At 55.1% G+C, this 26,462-nt stretch overlaps 1 protein-coding gene across 1 annotated transcript in view; it reads right to left on the minus strand.

Moving 5' to 3' along the window:
- Nucleotides 1-356: 356 nt before the first annotated feature.
- Nucleotides 357-26,462, minus strand: part of UNC5B (unc-5 netrin receptor B) — an 84,157-nt gene continuing 58,051 nt past the window's right edge. The window contains exons 2-17 of the mRNA XM_031461120.2: nt 22,490-22,714; nt 18,409-18,552; nt 17,855-17,958; nt 15,868-16,048; nt 14,964-15,131; nt 14,050-14,214; nt 13,811-13,843; nt 11,638-11,832; nt 10,910-11,299; nt 10,206-10,293; nt 9,108-9,276; nt 8,718-8,951; nt 6,647-6,796; nt 5,931-6,095; nt 4,916-5,097; nt 357-4,039 (exon numbers count right to left, since the gene is read on the minus strand). Of these exons, the coding sequence (XP_031316980.1) occupies nt 3,874-4,039; nt 4,916-5,097; nt 5,931-6,095; nt 6,647-6,796; nt 8,718-8,951; nt 9,108-9,276; nt 10,206-10,293; nt 10,910-11,299; nt 11,638-11,832; nt 13,811-13,843; nt 14,050-14,214; nt 14,964-15,131; nt 15,868-16,048; nt 17,855-17,958; nt 18,409-18,552; nt 22,490-22,714 (2,759 nt within the window). The 3' untranslated portion in view covers nt 357-3,873. The remainder of the gene's footprint in view (nt 4,040-4,915; nt 5,098-5,930; nt 6,096-6,646; nt 6,797-8,717; nt 8,952-9,107; nt 9,277-10,205; nt 10,294-10,909; nt 11,300-11,637; nt 11,833-13,810; nt 13,844-14,049; nt 14,215-14,963; nt 15,132-15,867; nt 16,049-17,854; nt 17,959-18,408; nt 18,553-22,489; nt 22,715-26,462) is intronic.

Here is a 26,462-nt window from a genome sequence, read left to right on the forward strand (position 1 = left end):
AACTTCTCACAGGCAGACAGGGATGCCTGGGGGCTTCATCTCTGTCGTCTGTCCCGCCCATCTCCTAGCCCATGGCAGGTTCAAATGACTGACCCCTGAACACATTCCGCAAATGCTCACACACTGAGATGCTGGCTGGGAACAGGGACTGGGATCCAGAGCCAACTTGCTGTGTGACCACGAGGAAGTTCTTATTCCTCTCTGGGCCAGTTTCCACCCTCTGTACAATCAGGCAGTTGAATGTGATCATTTTCAGGAGCTGAGAGCTCTGGTAATGACTCTCTGCCCCAAACTCGTGGATCTTTGAGAAAAGCAGGAAGGTCATTCCCAATTGCTGATAGAGAGACAGTCATGAAGACAGCAGAATACAACCTGGATTTCTTTTATTAGACTAGGAAATATAATTTATTTCATAAAAATTAATTTTGTTACAATAGGAATGCTAAACGTTATTTACAGGTTGTAGTTTACAGAATAAACAGAGGTGGGATTAGGGCCATCCCTGCAGCCCTGCAGCCCTGGGCATATTACCATGTCGATGGCCCAGGCAGGTGGTCCAGCCCTTTGCCCCCAGGAGAGCTGCTCCTTGCACTCAGGCTCCTGGTCACCTCTCCTCAGAGGACCTGCTAAGGGACCTGGCTCAGCTGTCTGGTTGCTGGGGGATGGGGACCAGAGGGCCCTGGATCATCCAGGAGATGGGGAGGGTCCCTCTGGAGCCCCTCCGGAGCCTGGGGCACTGCGAGAGAAGGCAGAGGGAGAGGCACGTAGAAGATACACCGACTGACCCTGTGGACTCAGAGAGGGCAAAAACAGGCATGCCAACCTCCAGATGTCCCAGCATGGACGCGAGGAGGACAGACACACACACACACACACACACACACACACACACGTGGGGACATATTCCTGGAGGGGCATGCTGATGTGCCCGATCAAAGCACACACACACACGCATGCGTGTGCAAGCACACGGAGAGGAGAGAGACTTAAACACTGTGCACTTAATCTGCTGCTCTCAAGGTACTGGGCCGCATGGGGCTGCTTCTCAGGTCTGAATAAGCAGAGAAATCACCATCCTACCCCAAGGCAGGCAGTGTGCAGATGTAGTCACAGCAGCCTCAGTAGATTGATGGGGCCAGCAAATCCGTTCTAGGCTTTTTTTTATAAAGCTGAACAGTTTGAACCCTCCCAGGAGGCTGCAGCCAACTGGTTCTGTGCTCCAGGCCCTGGTACACAATTTCGGGAAATCAGATTAGAAATGGCACCTGGGTGGCTGGCCTGGCCTCATCCACCAAGGACTTCCGTCCTGGGATCTGAGGAAGCTGGCTTCTGAGGGTGGGGCGGGGAGGAAGGGCATAGCACACCGCAGTCAACTTCTACCCACTAGGGTTCCCATCAAAAGCCTACAATGATGACGTGTCAAGGCTCAAAGGGTCTCTGACAGCAGCTGTGGGGACTTCTAGGTATAAAAAGGAAAAGAGGCCCCGAGAAGGCCATCATGTGCCCGAGGTCACACAGCAGTTTAATGGCAAAGCGGAGCTTGAGCACAGGTCTTTGGACTGCAGGCTGCCTGTGGGCATCGTACAGCTGGGGAACAGCACCAGTAAAGCCCTTCGCAGCACTGGTGAGGCTGCCCTCAAGCTAGCACATGGGCTCCCACAGCTCAGACTTGGAGCAAGCAGGGAGGCTGAGCCCACTGAGGCCAGGCACCTTGGCAGAGAAGGCTCACTGCCTTTGTCTGAGGCAACGTCCACATGGGCGCTGGGGTAAAGAGCCGTGGTCTCAGCCTCAGGGGCCCAAGTCCGATGCAGGCCTGGCCCCTTTGGCAGCCCTGATAAAAAGGAACCCTGTCTCAAACCCAGAGCCTGTGAATGCCCACAGCCGACCCATTCCCTAGCAGGGCTGATGGCTGGTGAGAACCCCCATCCAATAAATCCCCGAGTGCACGGCAGGCCAGGGTGGGAACACTGGCTGGGACTACAGCCCCGAAACCTGCTTTCCTCCCAGGAGACCAGACTTGCAAAGGCAAGATACGCCCAAGCTGGTCCCAGCAGCTGCTCACAGACCTGTGTGGCAAGCCCAGGGGTCAGTGCCCAGCACTAGCATTTGCTTTGCCCTGGGTACCAAGGAGGAGAGGCTTTTGATGAGGTCTCTGCACCTGCTCAAGATTCTGGTCCCAGCCACTGCCAGATGGCCAAAAGGGACCCTGATGGCCTCTCAGAACATTCTGGAACCCTCCACTCTGGCAACCCTGCCGGTCAAAGCTTATTCAAGCTCTCCCAGACTGCCCCGGGAGGGCGAGGAGAGGGTGGAAGGGAGGTGCCTGCAGAGATGGGAGCTGGAAAAAAAGCCTCCCACCCTTCCTCCTCCACTCTGGGCGGCGTGTAAAGCACAGCCAGGCCACCCACCTCCCAGCCTCCCAGGCCACAGGGCTGATGCTCACATGCTCCTCAAAATCACCCTGAAGCCCAGAAGTTCATGCAGCTAGAGAGGCCCTCTCATCCATCCCTTCTGTTTTACAGAAGGAGAAACCAAGGCTGGGAAGGGCAGCTCCTGGACTCCCTGGCATTAAGAGAACGCCACCCTGCTCCAGCCACCTGGTCTAGAGGCTGAGGGTCGGGGTGCCCCGGCTGGCCCCATCCTGGGGTCAGGGGAGAGGTGTTCATAGGGGATTATCCCCAACTTCTTTCTCTGCTAGGGCCCCACTTCTGGGCTGCACCCCCTCTCCATGAGCCACCAAGACAACAGTACTGGAAATTCTCCCTGGCTCACAGCTGGGCTGGCCCATCCACATTGTCCAACCCAGGGCCTCTTAATCTAGATTCCTAGGAGCCCAGAGGAGCCTTGGGGCATCCGCCTGGGCTGTGAGAGGGAGTGGGGACCTCACTCCACACCAGACCTCAGGCTTCTGGCTTTATGGATTAAGTGTCTGCTTAGAATTTTAGAGGAAAACATGGGACCATGGCTCAAACCTCATCTGATCCCGTAGAACTGGGGAAGCTGAGGCTTTGTAAGAATGTAGTCTAAGGTAGAATCATTAGCAGGAAAATGTTTCCTGTTCAGTCTCTCTCCCTGAGTCTCTCTCTCACACGCTCACACACACACACACACACATGCTCCTGGCCAGAGCCAATGAGCATGCCCACACTCATCCACTCAAGAAAAGTGTTTTCTATTTTTTTGTGTGTTGTTTTTTCATTTTCTTTTCTTTTTTTTTCTTAAAAAGGACTTATCCAAATATCTGGATAATAAATTATTTGCGTTTCCTAAGAAACTGGGTTTTTCTTTTCCCTTGTGGTTCTGGTGTTTTTCTTCTATTTTGAGCCTTACTAGCAGTCTGAAGCTTGCTTTCTTTCCTTCTTTCTTTCCTCTTCCTTTTCACTTGTGGACAGGAGAAAGTAGTTTGTCTGAATTGTACTTGACTCTTCAAAGACGAAAATGGTGTGAAAGGAGGAAGGGGCTTCAGGAGGAGGGAGAAATCAGTAACTGAGGAAGAAAATGAAGAACACAACTAAAACAGATGTCCCCGGGGCCCCGGGGCCCCGGGGCTGAGGGTGGGAGGGCCACCTCCTTGCTCCCCTCCAGAGGCCCCAGCCTCATCCTGGTTCCTGCACAAAGGTCTGAGGTCAGGAGAGTCAGCAGGGGATGGGGAAGGAATGCTGGGTCCTCCCAGCCACAAAGTCCATGGATTTCCTAAGGCTGGTCGTGGTCTGTGGGGGCAGGCAAGGGGAGGAGGAGGAGGAGGAGGAGGAGGGGCGATTCTGGCTGTGAGCTCGGGGGCAGAGGAGGCCCAAATGCCCCACAGGAGGCTGCCCCGGGCCCGCCTGTGCCGGCCTCCTGCTGGTCCCTCCCAGCCTGCGGGTCTGGGGCGGCTCAGCAATCCCCGTCAGTGGCCATGGCCACCAGCATCTCGCTCTTGCCCATCTCCTCCAAGGCACTCGCCAGACTGTTGAGGTCCCCGTCGTCCTGCTGCAGGGCTTCCCAGAGGTCCAGGATCACACCTGTGGGGCTTGCTTTGGTGGCAAAGTAGTTCAGGTACCTGACAGAGGGAAGGAGAAGGTCCCTGGGCTCCCAAAGTGCTCAGCCCCTCCCAGGAGCCTGGGGTGGAGGGAGCACTGGGAGTACCTCCCAGGAGTATTGGGACCATGGGTTCTGGGCTCCCATAATCCTGAGTCTGATTCCCAGCCCCTCTGCTTGCAGGCTGTGTGGCCCTGGGCAAGTCACTGCTCCTCTCTGAGCCTCAGTTTCCTCATCTCTAAAATGGAAACTGTCTTGTTCATCATCAGCACCAGCATCATTATTATCACTGAAAGATAGTGACCCCAGGGGAGACTGTCCAAACCTAGTGCTCTGTTCTCTCGCTCCCTCCCACATCTGCTCCCTGCCTGGTCTCCCCTGCCACACGCACTCCCCTGAAAGCAGGAGCAAAGCCTTAGACATCTTTGTAAATCCCTCCCATTTCTAGTAAGATGTCTTCTACATGGCATCTGCTCAGTGCAGTTTTATTAAACGTCTTCTCATCAAGTATACCATAATAGTAATGATGACTATCACCAGTATATCTATCCAGCATTTTAAGTTCTCCAGAAGAGTCCTGACATCAAGATGTACTGTGTCACACTCAGCAAGCATTTCCAGAATGTCTGTTCTGTCCTGGGTACAGGGCTGCTGACGGTGATCACACCTGGCTGGTATCCTGGTTTAACCTGGCTCTCGTGGGCCAGTGCTCTGAACACGACACTGCTCAAGGAACTGGCTTCTCAGGCTTAGCACACCCAGACTCGAGCCCCCGATGTACTGCCAAAGGTAGATCCAAGCCTGGACTGTCAGACTGCCTGCCCGGCCTGCCCCCTGAGGACGAAGGGAGGGAGAGGGTGGCTGTGGTCCAGGTGGGACAGGCCGTCCCGACACTTACCGGTCCATGGAGAGCTTCTGTGCCAACAGCCGCCAGTCGTTGCCACGCGAGCTGGGGGCATCCAGGCTGTTGCATATCTTCTGACGGATGGACAGTGGGATCTTGAAGGCATAGGGTCCCAGCTGGGTGGTGACCGCACTGCTGGGGGCAGAGCAGAGGGCATCCAGGGAGCCAGCAGGCGTCTGGAAGGGCAGGGGGCAAGGGTGAGAGGGGCAGAGAATTCCCTGTGTGCAATGCCACTGGGCACCTGCCCATCCAGGCTCCCTGCCTGGGGACTGTGAGCTCATGGAGGCTCCAGCCACTCCGCACCCTCTGGGCAGGCGCCAGCTGCTGGGTCAAAGGCCTCCTCCCCTTGAAGGTCAGCTCTCCAGGGCCAGGGCTGCCTGCCCCACCCCTGGCCTTTAGGGTGCACAAACTAACGCACTCCCCAGGCTAGTGCTGATGCCGTCTGGTGATTACAGAGTCACGAGGGGCCTCAGCCACAGTCTAATGCACTTGGATCCATTTTTACATAAGTGAAAATGAAGTCTGGAAAGGGGAAGTGACTTATCCACAGTCACATGCCAAGTTAGTGGCAGAGCTGGGTCTAGACCTACATTCAGTGCTCTTTATTCTGCACTGCAAGAGGGCTTAGCACTGTCCCCCCGGGTGGCTGAGGTTTTGGAAACTCACTTGATTGTAGTGGTAGAAAGCCACAGACTTGGGCCAAGCATTGGTCTAATGTAAGGTCCGTAATACCTGCCCTCCCTAAAAACCGACTTTCTCATCTCCCAGGTGGGGATCCTCGTATCTGTCTCCCTGGTGGTTGTGAAGATTTGGTGAGATATTTTATGACACCTGGGACAGGCCAGGCACAGGCTCAGCACTCACTAAGTCACAGCTGTGAGCAGAGAGTGACCACATCCTAGCTCACACACATCTTGATGGGAGATGGCATTTCCCCCAGATGAGGGGGAGCATGGGATCTGCAGGCTGCGCCCCCAGCCCCCTGGGGTGTCCATGCTCTGGCCCTCACCTCTGCCAGTGTGGTGTGCAGCTGGAATATCTGGCCCTCCCCTTCCACCTGCCGCACGCAGATTTTGCATGTGAGCTCCGTGGAGGCCAGGCTGTGCCTCTCCAGGGTGAAGGTGCAGTGCAGGGCCTTCTGGCTGCCACTCCAAATATGACAGAAGGGGATCTCCTGGGGGAGGGGGTGCAGGGTCAAGGAGGCGAAGCCAGCCTGCCCTGCCTTTGGGGAATGGAGGAGGAGGAAGGTAATGGGACCAGCCTCAGGGAGGGGGGAACCTCTCCATCCAGATGGGCAGAGGGAGAAGAGCTGGGCAGGGGCCCTTCAGCCGAGAAAGGGAGTGTATGGGGGAAAAGGCACAAGTGTGAGTATATGACTGTGTGCATGTATGTGGCTGGGGCTGGGAAGCCCTGTGGGATCAATGGTGTCACACAGATGGGCACGGGCAGAGGGATGTGACCATCAGAGATTAGTCTGGACAATCTGCTAGGCGTGAATGGTTTTAAAGATGGTAAGGCCTCTTTGAAGATGATGTGTACAGACATTCGTATGTGGGAGTGTGTGATGGGGTAGGGGTGGGAGGGGGACAGAGAGAGACATGGGGGTGGGGGTGGGGACCAAGGCTGCAGGACCCAGGGAGGAGGAAGGGAGGGGGAATTGGTCTTCTCTCTGCAATCCCCCAAGGTGTGCCCCTCCCCAGTCCGGTCCTTTGGCCCAGTCCTCACCTGGTACTTGGCCAGCAGCTTGCTCCTCCAGTGAGCATGGGGGATGTCGTGAAGGGAGAGGCGCAGGTTATGGTAACTGTCCTTAAACAGCAGGGGTTTTGGCTCCTCTACTAGGTAGCCTCCCAAGGTCCGCTCCAGCTCCAGCACCTCCTGTGGGCCGGGCAGCAATGAGAAGGGGAAGCCCATCATATTTGGCTTATGGGCCCTTTCCTGCTGTAAATTTGGGGGCTGGGGACACATGTGGGCAGGCTGTAGCCACAGGGCTGGGCATCTGGTAAGTGCTCATAGAAGATTTATAGTGTGGATGGATGGATGGATGGATGGGGAAATGAACAGATGAATGGACAGACAGTGGGACAGAGAGATGGAAGAATAGATTTGTAGATGACTGAATAGATAGATGAACTAATAGACGGATGGGTAAACAGATGGACTGATAGATGGATAGATAAAGACAGACAGACAAAGTGGTGTGCAGGTGAATATACAAATGACTGGCTATATAAATAGAAGGACAGATGGAAAGAAAGATAAATGGATGGATGAGTGATGGCCGCGTGGACAGATGGACTGAATGAGTATATAGACAGATGCAGAAAGTTGGATGGATGAATGAATGGATGGATGGACAGATGGACAGGTGGACAGATGGGGAATGAATAAACAGAATGCCAACCAGCCGAATGTGCCAGTTTCCCTCTTGATCTCCATTTCATTCTCTGACCATAGCTGGACACTAGCCATGCCCTAGTACCAAGAGATCCAGGCTGCAGGAGCATTTCCCAGGCACCTCCAAGCCATTATGGGCCTCCTGGAATTTCAGGTCAGCCTGGTCCCAGCAGGAGACACTCACACTCCCATGAGGCCTTTTCACCTGTGTTGCATCAGTCAGCAAGCTGGAGTTTGAGACAAGTCTCATGAGACTAGGAGGCAAAGGAGTACAGACCACAGTCCACGGGTAGGAAGGGGCCTGGAGCTACAGGAAAAGAGGCTTCACAGAGGGATGGACGGAAGGCTGGAGAAGGGAAAGGGGTTTACACAGGGCCAAGGGGCTGTGTTCTTCCAGTGTTTGTCAGGATGAGACTGAGGTCCTGGGAATCCGTGGGAGGGCTGGGCAGAGAATGGACGGGGACTTAGAGGCTGGTGGGGACAGGGTGGTACTAACACCTGCCGTCATCAGGTTCTGGGTGCTAAAATCCGACCCGTTCACCTTCTCTCTCCCTGCTCCAAGCCCCTCCTCATCTACCATGGCCCCCTCACTGTCCGTTCTGTCCACACACTAGGAACTTAGCTGTCAGCCCTGACTGCTCCCCTCTCCCCCTGCTCCTCCCATCAGTCACTGCTTCTGTCCGTTCTACTGATTGACACAGGGGCCAGCTCCCTCTCCTCATTGCCTGTCGCCACAGTCCAGCTGCAGCCTTCCAGTTGGCTTCCCTGCCTCTTGCCTACCCGTCCCCATAGTGTAGCTTTCAAAAGAGCGCCTGTGAACCAATGTCTACCAGCTCTCTGCCCCCACCCACTGGATAGGTTCCAAATTCCTTGGCATGGCCCCAAGACTGTTGGGAGGCTGAGCCCTGCCTGTCTCTCCAGCCCCATCTCTCTGCCCACCACACTCACACCCACTGCATGCTTTGGCACACAGAACAACACCACACCTGCCTTTGCGTAAGCTGCTCTGTCTCCTGGATTGCCCTTCTCCCTTCTCTGCCTGGGACTCCTACCTGTCCTTTGGGGCTTAGGTCTAAGGTCAGCTCTGTTGTGATGCCTTCTCTGATCGTCTCCCCAACAACCCAAGGCCTCCCAGCCTGGTGCTCCTGCAGCCCTCTGTCAGAGATCTCTCTCCTGCAGCTCAGTGAGGGCAGAACTGTACCTGACTCATCTCTATATCTTGAGGGTCTGATGCCATTTCAATGTTTCAGGAATGAATGAATGAATGAGGCTGATGGTGGCAGAAGGGTGCCTGGAAGGTACCATGATCCCAGGGAGGGGGATACTGGAAGGTACTGGCTGGCTCGGGGTGAGGCACCTGCAGTGCACCAGGCCTCTGTAGGTGCCCCTGTCCTGGCCTTACCTTCAGTGCTACAGGCGTGTCCTCCAGGCAGTAGACCCTGAGGCTGTACTCCAGGGAGGTGCAGAGGGCGGGGGCGAAGATAGCCAGCTGGAGCCGCTTGACAGCCGAGCGGGAATAGGACTCACCAGTGAACACGTAGGTGCCCAGCTGGTCTAACAGGATGTGGCAGGACCTGGCCTCCAGCTGGCAGTAGCAGGGGGTATTCAGGGTCTCCTCATCCAGGGTCACCACCTCCTGCAGGAAGACAGTGGGGGTGAGGTGGATGGGTCAGCCAAGGGCCTGAAGGGGGTCCGTCAGGTTGGGCCAGGAGGAAAGGGGCTTTCTCTTAGCTCCAGAGGCCTCCTGGGGCAGATTGGGATAGCGGCTCTGGCCCCAGCCTTGGCTCCTCACCTCCCAGTGGCCCTGGTGGGCCTGGGTCTTGAGCTGGAAGATCCAGTCGCCGGCACTGACTTCGGCACAGTGGGGCACTGTGAGGATGACGGGGCGGCACAGCAGGAGGCCCGTGGGCCCGCAGGTCACCGAGGGGCTCAATACTGTCTGGGTCCCTTCCAAAAGCGGGCTGGGGGTGGGGTGGAGGGCAGGAGGGAGACAGTGAGGGAGCGGTGCCGGACTTCCTGCTCTGCACCCCTGGGGCTCCCAGAAGTCAGGGGTTAAGGAAAAATGGCACAGGTCTTGAGATTGTTTCTAGATTTTTGCTGTTATTACACCACGACATCCTCATGGCCAACCCTGCTCCCATCTTCAAAGGCTCTGCACTCTTAAGATGTTTCTGATAGGTGTTGCTAACATGCCCTCCCTAAAGCTGGTGGTACCCATCTGTGTTCCGATTAACACGCCAGGGGAAGGCCGTGTTCCCTTACTCTCGACAGGATAAAGGTATTATGACATCTTTGCAAGTTCATGAAGCAAAGAAACTTCCAGTATCTCATGGCTGTTTGAATTACTATTTCTTTGACTACAGTTAGGTTGAACGTTTTCTCATAACCTATTGGGCCACTGTGTGTGTGTGTGTGTGTGTGTGTGTGTGTGTGTGTGTGTGTGTGTGTGTGTGTGTGTGTGTGTGTAAGAGAGAGACTGTATGTGAATTATTGGTTCATATCCTTTGTCCATTTTTGTACTGAGATGTTCAGTTTTTCTTACTCGTCTCTAAAACCTCTTTATGTAGTAAGGATATTAGCCCTTTGTCATATTACAGCCAGCTGGTCAACTGGCCTTCAGTTTTATGACTTGTGCTGGTTTTGCACAGTTTAAATGTGGACATAAAAAGATCTATCAATGTCTTCCTTGGATACACCTGAAACATTGTAAATCAACTATACTTCGATTTTTAAAAAATGAAAAAGACTCCATGTCTTCCTTGGAGAACTCCCTCTGGCCTTAGGATCAGGCTTAGAAGGGAAGATGGTGATATTTGAGCCCCATGTGGGCAAGCAGCAGGGAGAGAGAGGCAGATGAGGGGGCAGCCGGGGCTGGGGTCTCGCTACTCACAGGGTGTTTTCTGCCTTGTTGATGAGGAGGTACATCTCGTAGAACTTGCCCTGGGGGATGGCTCCATTAGGCACCAGCAGGCTGACCCCTAGGGGGAGAGGGAGGAATCAGCCGGGAGGGGCTGGAGGGAGTCCAGGAGCTTAGAAAAGGGGATGAGGGGGTTGGCTTCAGCTTGGAGCAGGGAGAGAAAGACATCTGAGTTCCCGGTGGTCACCAGCAGTGGTGGGGAGAGGGGACTGGGTGCAAGGAAAGGCCAGGTCACCAACAGCAGAGGGGTCGTCCAGTAACACGGGGGCCTCTGGCATTGCAATGGGGTGTAGGGATGAGGCAAAGACCTTGAGTCTGAAAGCACCAGTGCTAGCTCCAGCCCTAGCTCAGTGGGACACTGGGAAACTGTCAACAGCTGCCTTTGCAACCTGAGATGGGCAGCCCTGTCTTTTCAACAGTACTCTGTAGGTTTGTTGAACTACATACATTCTTTCCCACTTAACAGATGGTGAAACTGAGGTTCAGAGAGTTCCCCTGCCCTAGTAAGGTAAAAGCAGGTCTGGACCCCAGGTCTTCTATTTTATAATCACTTGTCCTCGCTGGGTCTCACTCTTCCCATCTGTGAAGTGAGATCAGAGAAGCCCTGTCTTCAGCTGGGGCTGTCTAGAGGGGACATGCTGAGGCCAGGCTGATGGGCAAGCAGAGCAGAGACCCACCTGTGCCGGGGATGCTGAGCCTCCCGCCCAGGCAGCCAAAGGTGCCGCTGACACTGCTGCCCGGGTCACGGGGCAGGCCCAGGAGCTGCTGGGAGCCGAGGCTGGCACTGCGCAGGTGCAGGAAGTGGGCGTCCCGGGCAAAATCACCAGGGTATGTGCCTGGTGGCAGGACTCCCAGCAGGTCAGCCCCATCCGCCAGGACAGGCCCAGAGCCAGTGGTGCTGGAGTTGTAGACCTTGATCTTGAGGCTGGGCAGGGGGTCCAGCAGGGGTGAGTTGGTCATGGGGATCTTGTCGGCTGAGTCCTGCAGGGCATACATGGGCCCTCGGTAGACGCCAGCACTGGCTGTGAGGTCCGGAGGCACAGAAGGGTGTAGCAGCTGTGGGTTGTCTGCAGGGGTGGGAGCTATAGTCAGACCCAGCCATGCCTCACTGGCCCGGGCCCACCCTCTGCTCCTGCTGGGGGCCCTTCTCTTGCAAAATCCCACCCAAATAATCAGCTATGTAAGGTTCCATTGCCACCCACAGCAGGAAGCCTGGGGACTTGCCACCTGGGTTACTTCTTTCCTTCCTGCATCTCTCGAAACCATACTCCTTCAGTGATTATTAGAGCAAATTCTAGAAAAACCTCAGGAGGGAGTCAGGAGCCCCTGCTCTGGTCTGGCTGGCTGCCACGCCCCCTGGGTACTCTGCCTGCATCCACCACCCTAGGTGTTCCCAGGTCCTTACTGGGCCTTGCCGTCTTGAAGTTGACTGGGTGGAAGCCGCCAGTGAGGGCGGCAGATGAGTCAGTGATGTCGGTTTCAAAATCTCGGCAGTTGCGACGGTACACCACCACCCCCACCACCATGAGGACAGCCACGACCACGAAGATGGACACCACGAGGCCCACGTACAGCGCCACATCCCCCGAGGACTCCAGGACTGTGGGGACAGGAGGGCTGCGTGAGGAGCAGAGACCCAGGCCCTGGGGGAGCCAGAGAGGCCCATGGTCCCTGGGGAGAGGCAGGGCCTGGGACAGACTGGTGCTGTGCTAGGTTCTAGTCTGAGCCCTGCCAGACAGGCTGGTGACCTCAGGCAAGCCTTGAACTTCTCTGAGCATCCGTCTCTATAAGTAAAATGGTCTAAGCCCCCCTGCCTCGCTGCCCTGCTTCCCTCTTGGTGTGGCAAGGAGAGGCAAAGGGACTCCTGGTCACTCCCAAGAGTTAACCCATTGCTCTCTACCCAGGAGGTGACAGGATCTGTGGCTCAGAGTCACTGGGGCCACAAAGTGTCCTGTCAGAGCTGGCATTTAAACCTAGGGCCTCACGTAGAGCCTGCAGCAACCTCCACAGGACCCAAGGTCCCGGCAAGTAGCTGCTCTGAGCTCACCTTTCATTCTGTGCTGAGGGTGGGAGGCAGAGGTGGAGGTGGAGAATAAGATGCATGGCAATGGGATGGAGAGGAGGGGAGCAGGTAGAGGGGAAGGAAGGGGCTCAGGGAGGCAACCCATGGCTGCTTGCCCCACCACCCCCCTCAACAGGCTGCTGGGCTGGAGGACACCCCTTTCTGCGTGGGGGGCAGGCCAGGCCCCTGCAGGGCCAGAAATAACTCTATACAGCCAGGCAGGAAGGTGTCCGGGTCAAGAGGCAGGGCCTAAAGTAGGGCTGTCTAACAGGACTTTCGATGGTGATGGCGTCTCCCATGCCTGTGCTGTTCCCCCGTGACAGCCACTAGCCATGCCAGGTTAGTAAATAACTAAAACGCAGCTGGTGTCACTAAGGAAATGAGTTTTTAAGTATGTTTCTTTTTAGCTAAGGTAAATACGTTTGAAGCCACATGTGGCTTAGTGGCTACCACACTGGACAGCATAGGCAGAGCCAAGATGGCTGCCCTTCCCCCTCGTTTCTTTTAGGAGCTCCAGGAAGCACCTGTCCACTCTATCCCCTCCCTGGGGGCCCTCGGAGAGGTTTCCCTGCCTGGATTCCCCCAAGCCCCACTCCCCTGGTAGAGGCCTAAGCCTTCAGCAAGGTAGGGCATGGCTCTCAGCCCTGATGTCTGCTTGCTTCCACCTCCTTCTGGCCCCATAGCTTCTCAGCAGCCCTCATTCTTGGGCTGCCCAGGAGAGTTGCCAGAGGAGGTCCCTGGGGCTGGGCTCCCACCTCCCTGGGGGATCTGGCTCCCCAGGTTTGACTCTGGTCTCCTGACGGCCTTGCTAATCCTGGGGCGGGGGGGGGGTGTCACTTGCCTGGGGACTTATATCTAATCAGTCACCAGCCTGGCCTCCCTGTGAGACGCACTGAGGGCTTCACTGATGATTTTATAATTCTGGAATGATTTGGAAATTGTGGTCTCATTACCACAGGCCAATCTGCCCAAGTGACTTCCCTGCTCTGGTGCTACTGCAGGGCGGAGCAGCCCCCAGGGGCTGGGCAACAACCCTTCGGGGCTGAGCAGGCCAGTGGTCATCCCAGGGAACCTAGGAGGCCTCAGTTGGCTGCTTGGGGTACAGTAAGGGCATCGGAGGGGACAGGTGTGAGCCTGCCCACTGGCCCCACCCCAGAGAGGAAAATTGAGGGGGTGAGGCCAAGAGCATCAGCTATGGCCAAATATTTAGGTTCGAATCCTGGCTGGATCCTTGGGTAAGTCCCTTCTCTCTGAGTTCAGTTTCTTCTATAATGAGAGGGTCAGGACAGTGTCCTAGGGCCTTTCTCTCAGCTGAGGGTCTGCCTCTCTGACTGTGATGGAGATCATGCCACGTGCAACTTAAGGTGCTGGGGACCCCATTAAAGGTTGGTGGGGGGCACTTTCAACTCTCTCTGCCCCTTGCCCAGCCCTGCATCCCACCCCCTGGAAAAGCCAGCCAAGGAGAACCAGGGATCCACCCCCATAGGAAAGAGGACAGCCATGAAATGGGACTTACGGTGGCTTTTGGGGTCACTTAGAGTTTTCTTATCTGTCAAGGGAAATAAAGGGAAAGACAATGACACAGGTGGCAGGGAAAGGGGATAGAGAGGGCGACAGGGAGATGCGCGGATGAGATGACCGTGTGGATGTGGTGGGTGAGCAGGGGCCCTGAGGGGCTACTCCACTGTAGGCTGGGCAGTGGGGGCTGTGGGGGGGCCCTTATCCAGCTCCCGGCCCTGCCTTCAGAGGACTCACTCTGCACACACAGCCCGTCAGTGCAGTTCTTGGAGTCGAGCAGGGTCCCGCTGCAGTCTCGGCCCCCGTTCTGGGGCGGGGGCGCCATGCACTCGCGGCTGCGCCAGTGGGCACACTCGGTGCTACAGGCTGACCACTTGCTCCACTCTGTCCAGGCACCATCGACTGTGGGGGCACAGCACAGTTACGCGTGCACAGCAGCGCACACACACACGTGCACGCACACACACACAGCATGGCAGGGAAAGAGGAACCCAAGACACACATGGGCTATCCAAAGAAATCCAGATCGAGTGCCAGTGCAGTCAGGTGCACCAGGTGGGCCAAGAGAGCACGAATAGAAACCTAAGGTCACTCACACAGATACAACCCAGTGCACAAGTGTACACACACAGACCCAAACCCAGGGTGAAAAACACCACATTGTTCACACAGACATGCCTCCAAAGAGGGATAACACAGCCAGACTTGCAAGGACAGACCAACCAATGGGGACACAGAGAGTAAGACATAAGGAGAAAGGACTGTGGCAGGATGGGGGTCCCCAGCCAGGGTGTATCTAGTGGTCAAGGGCAGAGACAAAGGCTCTCTGACCCTGAGTGGCTCTGAGACCCTGGCCTGGGGGCTGACGCTGAGAATGCTCGGCTTGGAGGGCTGAGAGTCCACCCCTCAGACCACAGCTCGGAGCCTCTGCTTCCATCTCTCCCAAAGCCCAGTGCAGAACAAAAAGTCAGAGGTTGGAGCATTCAGACCAGCCTGGTCAGCCAGCTGTGGGCCCCAGGACAAGCACCTTCAGCTTCCCCGATGGGGAGACTGGCTGTCCTGACTCTGGCAGACACCACAGCACAGAAGGTGGGGCTGGGGCTGGCACGGGGCTGGGCATGGGCAGGGTGCCACCCGGCCAGTGGCCCTACCTGGGCACACGGTGGTGCAGGCAGTCTTCTGGAAGGCCTGGCCCTCGCAGAAGGCGCCTCCATTGAGTGGGGCGGGGTTGGTGCAGGTCCGTGTGCGCTTCTGCCAGCCACGGCCACAGCGGTTGGAGCAGGGTGACCACTCTGCCCAGCTGGACCAGCCACCGTTCACTGCAGGGATAATAAGTGTCACCTAGTGGCCTGGATCTTCGCCCCTTGGGACCTCCAAGCCCTATCCCCCAGCCCTGATGAGGCCCCTCTGCTGAGGCTCGGCCCTTCCTAGCTGGGCCCCTCCTACCTGCAGGGCTAGAGACTCACATACCAGTGGGCAAGGCTAGGCTGCATCTATCAGCACCAGAGGGAATTCAGGGGGTTACTGTCTATTCCCCGCCCCATTGTACATGGCAAACGGAGGTCCAGAGAGGGTTGATACTTACCTAGGGTCTCCCGTGAGTGATGGGGGACCCGGAACTGGAACCCAGCACAGGAATCTTTCTAAACCCTCATCCCAGCCATGGCCCTGGCCTGCCCACCCAAGGAGACAGCAGAGAACAGCTCACAGGCCTGGGCAGTGGTTTCTAACTCTGCTAGAACAATAGGTTTGGCCATGGAGATATCGACTAGGCCCTGGCCCAGCCCCGACTCCCAGAGAACTGGGTCTTCCCCTTCAGGGTTAAGCAAGGGCCCTGAGAAGGGGAAGTGCTCCTGGCTGGGGACCCAGGAGTACCTGACTTCACCACGAGCTTTGCTGTGTGACTTTGGTGAAGTCATCTCCCCTCTCTGGGCCTTCTCCTCCTGGTCTGTTCACCAGGGTCCTGCTGTCCTCCCAGGTAGGGCAGGGTCAGGTGGGCTGTATAGCCCCTGGCTCTCCTCCCTCAGCCATGTCCCCCCCAACTCTGGGCCGCACCATAGACGATGATGGTGGCAGTGGTGCTGCGACGTTTGGCCACGATGTTCTTGGCCACGCAGGTGTAGTTGGCTGTATCTGACAGGCGGGCCTGGCGGATGATGAGGTTGTGGTCGATGGTGAGCAGGAAGTTGGTGTCCTGGCTGGGGTCGATGACATCCTCGTTCTTAAGCCATTCCACCTGCAGGAGTGGAGTTGGGAGTTTGAGGGCCCAATGCCTGCTCACCTACACCCCGGGGAGTGGACCCTCTCTGGAGGGGAAGGGAGGCCTGACCATTAACAGGACAGCAGTTCTAGCCATGTCCACCCATGGTGGTGACACGGAGGCAGACATGTGCTGGACACTACAGAACACAGTGGTTAAGGGGACCACCCACCAGCTGGGGGGCCTTGGGAAGGGACTTACACACGGCATTAATTTCATCAACTGTAAGATGGAACCTAATAGCACTGTCCATAAGGCTGTTGTGAGGATGAAGTGAGTTAGTACACGGAAAGTGCGGAGGACGTGCCTGGCTCACCTAAGTACTAACTATGCACATGCCTTCATCATTAACTCTGCAAACCGACTCTCAGCCAGAGTGAGAGGACTGGCAGGTGATTACGAACATGATCTTAGTTGTGGTATTTATATATATACTACTCAGCCATAAAAAAGAGTAAAATAATGCCATTTGCTGCAACTTGGATGGACCTGGAGATTGTCATTCTAAGTGAAATAAGCCAAAAAAGAAAGAAAAATACCATATGATATCATTTATATGTGGAATCTAAAAAAAAAAAAGGCACAAATGAACTTATTTACAAAACAGAAGCAGACTACAGACATAGAAAACAAACTTATGGTTACTTGGGGGAAGGAGGTGGGAAGGGATAAATTGGGAGTTGGAGATTTGCAGATACTAACTACTATACATAAAATAGATAAACAACAAATTTCTACTGTATAGCACAGGGAACTATATTCAATATCTTGTAGTAACCTATAATAAAAAAAATATGAAAAGGAATATATGTATGTATACATATGACTGAAACATTATGCTGTATGCCAGAAACTGACACAACACTTGTAAACTGACTACAAAAAAGAAAAAAAGAACATGCTCCCTAGTCTGGCAGACCTGGGGGTACAAATCTCAGCTCCACCACTCACTAGCTGGGTCACCCTGGTGACCGCTTTACCCATCCCAGTGCTGTGTTCCCAGCCGTAGGATGGGATGACAACATCCACCTTGCAGGGTCGCTATGAGGACCAGCACATTGAGTGCTGGGCACACATGGGAGACCCACGAGTGGTAGATAGTACAAAGGGTGTCTGTCAGAACCCATTTCCAGATGGGGGCCTGGGCTGGGGTGGGGGCTAAGTGATTAGAGCAAGGTTCTGAGGTCTGATCCTGAGCTGGAAGCACAGCATCCCATCTTCCCCAATCCCTGATCTACTGGGGTCCTTGGCAGCAAAGCTGAGATGTCTCCCCAGTGCCCTGCCCTGACTCCTGGACCACCAGTGCCGGGAGTCGGAGAGAGGGAGCAGGTCTGGAACACAAGCAGGGCAGTGAGGGGACAGGCGGGCATTGCTCAAGGATGCACAGGCCATGTGGTATGGGAAGGCGTGATCAGCTCATACACACACATTATGAGACATTTTGGTGTCCATAAAACCGGGGCCTTGGGTTCTAGGGTGGGGGAGATAGTGTGTACAGCCACTTCCCTTGCAGGAGACTGAGCCTGGGGCCAGCCCAAGAAACCCAGGGGGTTCCTGCCCCAGCTCTGCCCCATCCCATGGGGTTATGCCTATGGAGGGCACAGCTGGCATCTGGCGTGCACTGAGTTCTATAGAGGTGGTAGTTCCTATCTCTGTCTCTAGCCTCAATATCCCCATCTGTGAAATGGGGAGGGCTCTGGGAGGCTGAGATATCATGGCTGGTGGTATATTCCATGCCTGGCTGGTCTCTGCCATTCCAGCATTCTCCATGTCCTCACTCACCTCAGCCACAGGCACCCCCTCTGGTGGGCGACATTGCAGGAGAACCTCGTGGTCCAGGGGCACTTCCTTGCCCAGAGGCTCCTGATCGAAGTTCTTGCGCAGGTCTGGGAAGAAAGAGGGGGGTCCCAAGGCACAGTCAGGGAGGAGGCCAAGTCAGGCAAAGCTGCAGCCTGAAGTGCCCCATTTTAGCCACTGGGTGGCAGTGCACACCGAGGAACAGTTCACAGGGACATCTGGCCTTTACCTGGGGAATTTCTTCTCCAAAGTGGGGTCCTCACCAGGTGGACTTGGGGGACCAGGGTTCCCTCCCTGACTCTGGGATCCTAAACATGTGGCCTGGGATGTGAGGAAGCTAGTACTTCTTTATACAAAGGCAACTGGAAAAGGGCTGTTAGAAATCCTAGGGCCAAAGGTGGCACACGTTCTGGGTCTCCGAGCCTTCTGAGCTGGCATCCCATACTTTGATGTCTGTGTGTGTGCAGTTCTCTCTCCAGGATCCACAGGGAAGGGGAGAGGGCACAGGGGAATGGGGTGGGAGTGTCAGGGTGGCATACATGCAATGCGGACATAGGCCCGGCGACTCTTGGTGGTGCCCGCAGAGCTCCAGGCCACGCACTGGCACCAGTAATCCTCCAGGCCGAACAGTTCTTCCACCTGCTGCCGTGACACCTCGATCTGCACCTCTCGCACCTGCAGGCCTGAGAGGAGGAGAGAGATGCCGTCAGGGGCAGGTCTGAGGATAGGAGACACAGGACACAGCACCATGATCTCTCTCTCCTTTCCAACCACCAAGTCCTGTTGGCTCTTCTCCTAAGTGCCTCTCATTTCCATCTCTTCTGCCTCGAGCCTGGCCCGGGCCACAACTGCAGTTCACCTGGAAATTGCAATGGGAAAAGCTAACCCAAGACCTCTCCTCCATCCAATCCACTTTCCACCCTGCAGCCAGTGTGCTCTTCAAAATGCACAAATAGTATGTCTCCAGTCATCTCAGGGTAGACTGAGATCCTCCACATGGCCTCCAGGTCCTGGACGATCTACCCACTGCATGCTCACTGAGCATCTTCTAGTCCCTCAAGTTCCCCTGGCCTCTCTAGCCACAAGGCCTTTGCACATCCAGCCCCCTGCCTGGAACTCCCTTCTGTCCTTTCTGTGTACAGTGAACTCCCAGTCACCATCAGCTTTGGGCTGGGCCTCACTTCCGGAGGGAAGCCCCCTGATGCTGGCCTACCCCTACCTGCTCTCAAAGTACTGCTCAGCACTCCCACCGCGGCACTGGACACTGATCTGTGCAGTTATCATTCCCTGCCTGGCCTGATTTCCTCATGGCACTGACCATTACCTGGAAATGTATTATTTATTGATGTGTTCATGTGTTAACTGATAGATCTCTTGTAGGAGAATGAGGTGGGGCTTTGCCTGGCACAGACAATGGGCTCAACAAATATGAGGTGAGCATGTGTCCTCTCTCTGCTCTTGGCTCAGGAGCCTGTGGAGCTGGAGCTGGGGGGAGGCACCTCTTCCTGGGAACTCTCAACTCTCAATGGCTCCCTGTCAGGGCCTGAGGGCCTCCCTGGATGACAGGATCCACCAGCCCACAGAGAGGGAATCACTCACTCATCTGCCAATCTTCCCCTGACAAAGTCCTCTATGCAGGAAAGGGACGAACCCTCCTAGATGAGGATGCCCGTCTGAAATTCTTCCCCAAAGCTTGTGGGAGGACTGTGAGGGCTCTTCCTCCGGGAAGCCCTCCCTGACTGCTCCTCAGTCTCAGAATTCCTAAGGCCACTCCCCGTTGCCATTATGTGTCTCAGATCATCCTCTCATGGATGTAGGTGGGTTCTGATAAGCCCCTCGAGGGTGGCATTGTTGTTGAGTGTACAGACTGGGGTACTGTGGCATGGTGACTAAGTGGAGCGCTGGACAGCTAGACAGGTTTGAATCCTTGCCCCACCCTCCCTCCCCAGCTGTGTGATCTTGGCTAAGTTGTTTAGCCTCTCTGAATCTTGGTTCCCTCATTAGAGTAAAACACTCAGGGTAAACTCTCAGTGAGTCATGGCAATTACAGTGCTCAGCCAGGCTGGACACAGATCTACTCTGGTAGCTCCTCTGGATCTCACTCAGCCCCTTCCTTTTACATTTGGAGAAACTGAGGCTCAGAGAGGGTAGGTGGCAGACCCAAAGTCCCACAGCAAGTTGCCAACAAAACCGAGATCAGCTGTCTGGAGTCTTGTGCCAGTTAGAGCTCTGTCCCATAATGTGTGACACCTCTCTGGACCTCTCCCAATGAAGTCATTGCCTTAACTTTCTTGCATCCTGGGGGATGCACTCCCTTATACTAGGAGTCCAGACAGTGAGGAAACCCCTCCTGATGGCCAGGGATCTAAACGGGAAGGGGCAGGGTTTTGCCTTGGGGGAGTACCAGGAGGGAAAAGGCTTCCTGGGAGAGGGGGTGGTGGGCAAGCTCTGCCCACCAGCAGTGGCTGCCTGGAGAGCTTGCTCCACAAGCAATGCTGCACAACCTGGGCAGGAGAGCAGGGACCATCTCAGGGGGTCATCCATTCAGAAGGTTTCAGGAATACCCACAGTTGGACAGATAAACCACCCAGCAGAGAGGAGGACATGGATCTTTGGTCTCCCAGACTTGAGCCCCAGACTAGGTGTCCCCTCAGCATGACGGCCAAGTGGCAGGCCATGCCTGGACCAGGACACCCAGGGCTGGGCTGCCTGCTTCGACCTGGCATGAGCTAGTGGATAGGCTCGTCCTGCCTCTCCTGGCTCACAGCTGTCATACTGTGTTTTCTGGGCTTCAGAGAGTGCCAGGAAGGTCTGGGGATGGGGAGCAGGAGGAACCAATTACACTGGTGCCAAGGGTGTGGCCCACTGGACCACTGTCCATTCTTTGTAGCCAATGGGGACAACAGTGCCTGATTTCTAGGGCTGGCAGGGCTTGTGTGACTGGTGGCAGAGAAGTAAGAGCCATGTTGTTACTAATAATTGTAGGGTCTGTGAGGGGCCCAAGCAAGATATACTATCCCCTTTCTCCACAGGGTCAGAGGGGTGCAGGGGGACAGAGAAGTAAGAACAGGTTTCGAGAAAAAAGAGGCCAACAAAAACCCAGAAAGAAGATGGAGAAAATGGGAGTTTACTGAGCATCTGCTGGGTCCTGGCTGTGTTCAATGCTGTGCAGGCACCACATTGTTCCATCTTTACCAAGACCTTTGGTTAACATTCCAGTTTTCAAAGAGAGGAAATGGGGCTCAGAGAAGTTGAGTGACTTCCTCAGGGTCACACAGCCAGAGTTAATGGGGATTTTTTTTTTTCCTTTTAAAAATTCTTTAAAAAAATTTTTTTTTTTAGATTTTGGTTGAGAATGAGACTCCAGATCTAACCTTTTAAATTCTTTAAAAATTTTAGTAAAATATATATAACCTAGAACTTACCATTTTAACCAATTTTTAAGTATACAGCTGAGTGGCATTAAGTATATTCTGGAGTATGGTTCTAAGCCTGAGTGGTTCTGAAATCTGTCAGGTTTCACAGGAAAATAGGAGTTGAAGGTGGAAGAAAGGAGAGTGAGAGAGAGTATGTCAGAGGAGAGACACAGAGAGATAAAGACAGAAGGAAAAAAAGAGACACAAAAAGAGACAGGGATGAGAAGAGAGAGGCAGGAGAGACAAGGAAAGAAGAGAGGGCTGAAAAAAGAGAAAGAAAAGATTAGGGAAGAGAGGGCAAATATGAAGGCAAAGCCAAGGCAGGCTCTGGTGCAAGGGAGCCACCCGGAGCCTGGGGTTGGCTGGGGCTGCCCAACACCGGCCACCCCCGGGCAACCAGCAGTGGGCGGCCCCCTCCCTAGCCTTGGTCTGGGAAAGGCTTTCCACCCTTGCAGGTCCTGTACTGTAAACAGGAGCCGAGCTCTGGGACATGTGAGGAGCCCAGGGCTCTGCCTCCTGCCTAAGGTAGGGGGTGGGGTGGGCCAGGGCCCTGCATTCGTCTCAGAAGGAAGGGGCCTAAAGCTTCCCCCTAGTTTCCCACCTTTCTGCCACTCTCCTCTGTCCCGTGGGACGCGGGCTGCATCCTAGCACCACCTCTATGATTATTTACTGAATATCATTAACCTTTTTTTTTAAACCTAAAATGATTGATTACTATGAAGGGAGCATTGCGTCATGATTGTGAACAGAAACAGTATCACTTCCCACAGAGAGGACCTGTGAAACTTAGGATGGTCTAGAATTCTGGTTGGGTGCTGGGGGCAGGGCTGCAAACCAGAGCCAAGACAGAGCCGGCTCCTCTTCCTTAAACAGGGAACACAGCAGGTGCTCGGGGAGTTGGGGTGGAAGAACCCTAGTCCCTGCCTGGACTTGCTCCCTGATACAATCAAAGGACGGAAGGAAACTGGAAAAGGGAGCGAGTGCTCGGCAAGGAATTCAGCGCTATTTCACCTGGTCACCCAAAGTCAGGGCACATGGCCAACCCAAGGGGGAATACTGACCCAGGGTCAACTGCAGAGGGGAAACTGAGTCCCAGGGGTCTCGTGGCTATGTGAGGTCTCACACAGAGCCAGGGTGGAGCCAGGCCCAGGATCCTCTGGGCCCAGAGTGACCCAGGGATGCCAGGCGAGTGGGGCGGGCTCACCGGTGGCCTCGTCCAGGCCCTCCTGCATGACATGGTCATTCTGGCTGACCCACTCGCCGTTGCACTTGAAGTAGATCTGGGTGGCGGGGAAGGCACGGCAGCGCAGCTCCACTGGCTTATTCTTCACGATGTAGGCGTCCTGTGGCTCCTGCAGGAAGTGGGGCAGCGGCTCTGCTGGCGCTGACGGGAAGGAGTCCGGGAGCACCTCGCTGCCAGAATCAGAGCCTGCGGAGGGTGGAGGGGTGGGAAGGCTCTGTGAGGCCACAGGCTGGGAGGCCCTGGGTCCCCCTTGGTCCCCTAGAGGCCATGGCAGAGACAGGAGGTGGGGGAGGAGGGAGACCTGCTGGGACACTCGCTGCGACCCAAGCAAGGTCTGGTACTCCCAGGACCTCAGTTTCCCTACTCCACTCTGCTTTTAAAAGGCCGTGTTTTGGAGCCAGTCCCAGCTCTATGATGTTGTGTGATTCTACTTCTTTACAGATGGAGGAGTCAGGGTGGTCCAGGGAGGTGAGGCCATCCATCAGGGCAAAGACACCCCTCCCCAGTGTCCCCTGCACTGGCCCTCCGGGCCTCCCTCCAGTTTCTCATGGTGATGCCACGGTATGTGAAGAGCTGGAAATGGGTCTGAGGCTGGAGCTCAAACCAGGCCAACTCTGCCCCAAAGCCATAGCTGCCCTTTGCAGCCCCAGCTAGCCAGGCTGATGGAAGTGGGGAGACGAGCCAGGACCCACAGGGGCGAGGGGTGGGCTGACGCGGGGTGGCAGCACCAGGCTTGGGCTCCCTGGTGCTCGGTCTCAGTGTGCCTCGTCCTCCGGGAAGCAAGCCCAAGGCAGGTGGCAGCGTGCAAGGCGAGACCACCTTCTCTGCAGACTCCACGCACAGCCTCCCTGCCTCTGGTCTGTGGCTCTGATCCATCTCTTAGCCTTTCTTTTTTCAGCCAAATCCACACCCTCAGCCCTAACGATGAGGACACTTGGGAGGCTGGGAACCCAGGGAGCACTGTGCCCATGGCAATCTCCTCCCTCTAAGGGGCCAAATGGAAACCCTGGCCCCACCCACCTCCCTGGAAAGAACAGCACCTCAGGAGGTGAGACAAACAGGAAGGGAGAGGGGCCTGGCCACCGCCAGCGCGAGGAGGGAGGGAAACCAGGCTGGGCCAGGATAGTGGTTTACAATCCACTTAGGAAAATTGACTTTCCAATGCCAAGCGCCAAACAATCAGGTGGCTGGGAACAAGCGGTGGGGGGCTTGTCCTCCTCTGCTAACAGCTCTGGGGGAAACAATGAATTAAGCCACAGGGGTGCGCATGTCTGCCCAACCCCTCGCCAGCCTGCCATAGCCCTGTCACTGTCTCAGCGCTCCAGTCCCTCAAGCACAGCTGGGGTCCCCGCAGAGGCCAAGGGTGCAATGTGCTCAGCCCAGGGAGACCCCTGTGGGCAGAGGGGCCAAGGGGACACCCAGCTCTTCAAGAGCAGAATGAACAAAACGTGCCTGACATGATCAGGCTGCGTCGTCTCCTTGTAAACCAGGAGCTCCTGCTAAGGCTTGGGAGCTCTGAGAAAAGGCATGGGTTGTCACTGGCTCCAGGCTCTGGGCCCTGGGTGGGGTGTATATGTGTGACCTGGGGGGAGCTAAGGGGAAGCCAGCAAGAATGGGGAGGGGGTGAATCCAGCTCCATCCAGCATGTTCTGTGTGACCCACGGAGAGCGCTTAACTCTGACCTTGTTACTTCATCTCCGAAGAGGGCAGGGAAGTGAACATTTGTCTCTCTGGGATCTTTTCAGGACAGTATGAGATAAACATGCCTTAGTACCTAGGAGAGGCCTAGGGGGCAGTAGAACAAGTTGCTGCAACAAAATAGCAACTAATGCTTCCCTTGAATTGGCTGCTATGTTTCAGTTACCTAGTTAACTTCCCTAATGCTTGCAACAACTTTGTAAGGTATATTATATTAGTCCCCAGTTTACTGATGGGGAAACAGGCTCAGAGAGGTTAAGCAACTTGCCCAAGGTCACACAGCTAGCAAGAGGCAGGGCCAAGATTTGAACTCAAAAAACCAGACTTATTTGTTTGGGATGTTACCCAGGGCTCCACACTGCCTATCACTGGAGTAGCTTCATAACATTGGGCGTCTCCAGACCTGAGAACCCTAATAAACCCTGACACTGCCTGGATCTCTACAATTGTGGGGGCTCTCTCATCAAAGGGCCAGCAAGGCCGGGACCGTTTTTCTTGTTTCAAAGGTGGGGAAATTGAAGTCCATCCAAATAGGGCAAGTGACTGATGCAAGGTCACCTGGTTAGTGGGCATCTAAACTGAGAACAGCACTGAGGATTCCTGAGGCCAGGCCAGGGCTCCTCCGCACCCACTTCCCTCTGCCAGGCAGGCAGACGCCTTCTCCGTAGGAAAGTTGGCAGCCCCTAGGGTCTGGGAGCGTGGCAGCTGATGGCAAGATGACACAGTGCCCAGAGAGCTGGACATTGGTCTCCCAGTGGCCTGAGAGCTGCTGACTGTGGCCTTCCAACCAGGCAGTTCTAGGGAGAGAAAATTGAGCCCACCTCCCACCACAGCATCCTGTTTCAGTCTCAGGCTTGAGGGATGTAAGGCTTCAGACTCAGACATGCCTGGGTCTGAACCAGCCCTTACTGGCCTCAGACACCTCATCTGTGAAATGGGGGAACTGGGCCTCCTTCTGGGGATGGCGGCCACAAGAGAAGGTGTGCAGGAGCCCGCGGTGCAGCTGCCTACTTGCTTTACCTTCTAACCACGGCCCCCAGCCTCCAGGTGACGGCCGCCCTGGCTCTCTGTGGCACTGCCGGCTGTATTTATGACTGTTTTATAACCCTAATGTGGTGCATTTATAAAGCAGGCGCAGACTCAACTGAGGAAAGTAAACATGGGACATCCATTAGTGCAGGAGGCCCGAGTCTGGAGGGCCTTGGGGCCCCGCCGTCCCTGCCCCACCCCTCCTCTCAGCCCCTGCACCAAGGCTCCCCACCATTCACAGCAGTGCTGGGTGGCTCTCCATAAGATACTGCCCACTTGCCAACATCCCTACCCCTTGGCATCTGAAGGCAGATGGTGACAGGAGACGAGGAAGAAGAATGGAGGGCTGTCCCGAGATTCCTTCCCAGAGGGACCATCGGCAGACTATGTGCTGGTCGGCACAGAGTAGGTGCTCAGGGAGCATAAGTTAAAGGTGTGTGTGCTGGCGGGGGGAGGGGTCCTACCAGGACCCAGGTAGCAGCTGAGTTGGGCCCCTGCCCTGACCAGGAGACACATCCCCTCCTCCTTGGCTCTGGCTCAGACTTTGGTGGCTGACAAGGCTCCACAGGTGTCCTGGTGAAGGACCACCTGAGTCTGCCTGCCCCTGTGGGGGCCAGCTTGCAGGGAGAAGAATATGAAGTCTTGGGGTTCCTCTGTGCTTTCTCTGCTGGATGCTTTCAGAGGACATTTTATATTAACTCACTGAGCCCTGCAACAATCCTAGACAGAGGTTCCCAAACTTTTTTGGTCTTTAGTGTCTCGGGATCTTTACCAGGTAATTTTTTCTTGGTAATTTTACCCCAGGGCCAAAAGAAATTCCTGGTGATTCTGTTTATTAAGGATTTAGATCTAACCAGCTTACGTACGTGTGTGTGTGTGTGTGTGTGTGTGTGTGTGTATCCTAACAACTTGGTAGCCATTTGAAACAATAATACACATAAATTAAAGGAAAAAATAATATTTGTATTCCATTCCTAAATGGCCACAATGAGTTACAATGGGGATGGATGTGCCTGTTGGGCACTGCACAAATTCTCAAATCTTGGAATCACAGTGGACACTGCCACTCCCATTGTTTTGTCTCAAGGTACTCCCAAATGCCAAAATCCCAGCTTTGCTAAGGCATGGTGCCATCTAAAGGAAAGAAGTGTGATCTAATGCTGAAATTGTAAGCTATCTTGAGCTAGTAGTGGTCTCGGTATCTGGT

Source organism: Camelus dromedarius, chromosome 8 (genome assembly GCF_036321535.1).
Source record: "Camelus dromedarius isolate mCamDro1 chromosome 8, mCamDro1.pat, whole genome shotgun sequence".
In the NCBI taxonomy this organism is placed as follows: Eukaryota; Metazoa; Chordata; class Mammalia; order Artiodactyla; family Camelidae; genus Camelus; species Camelus dromedarius.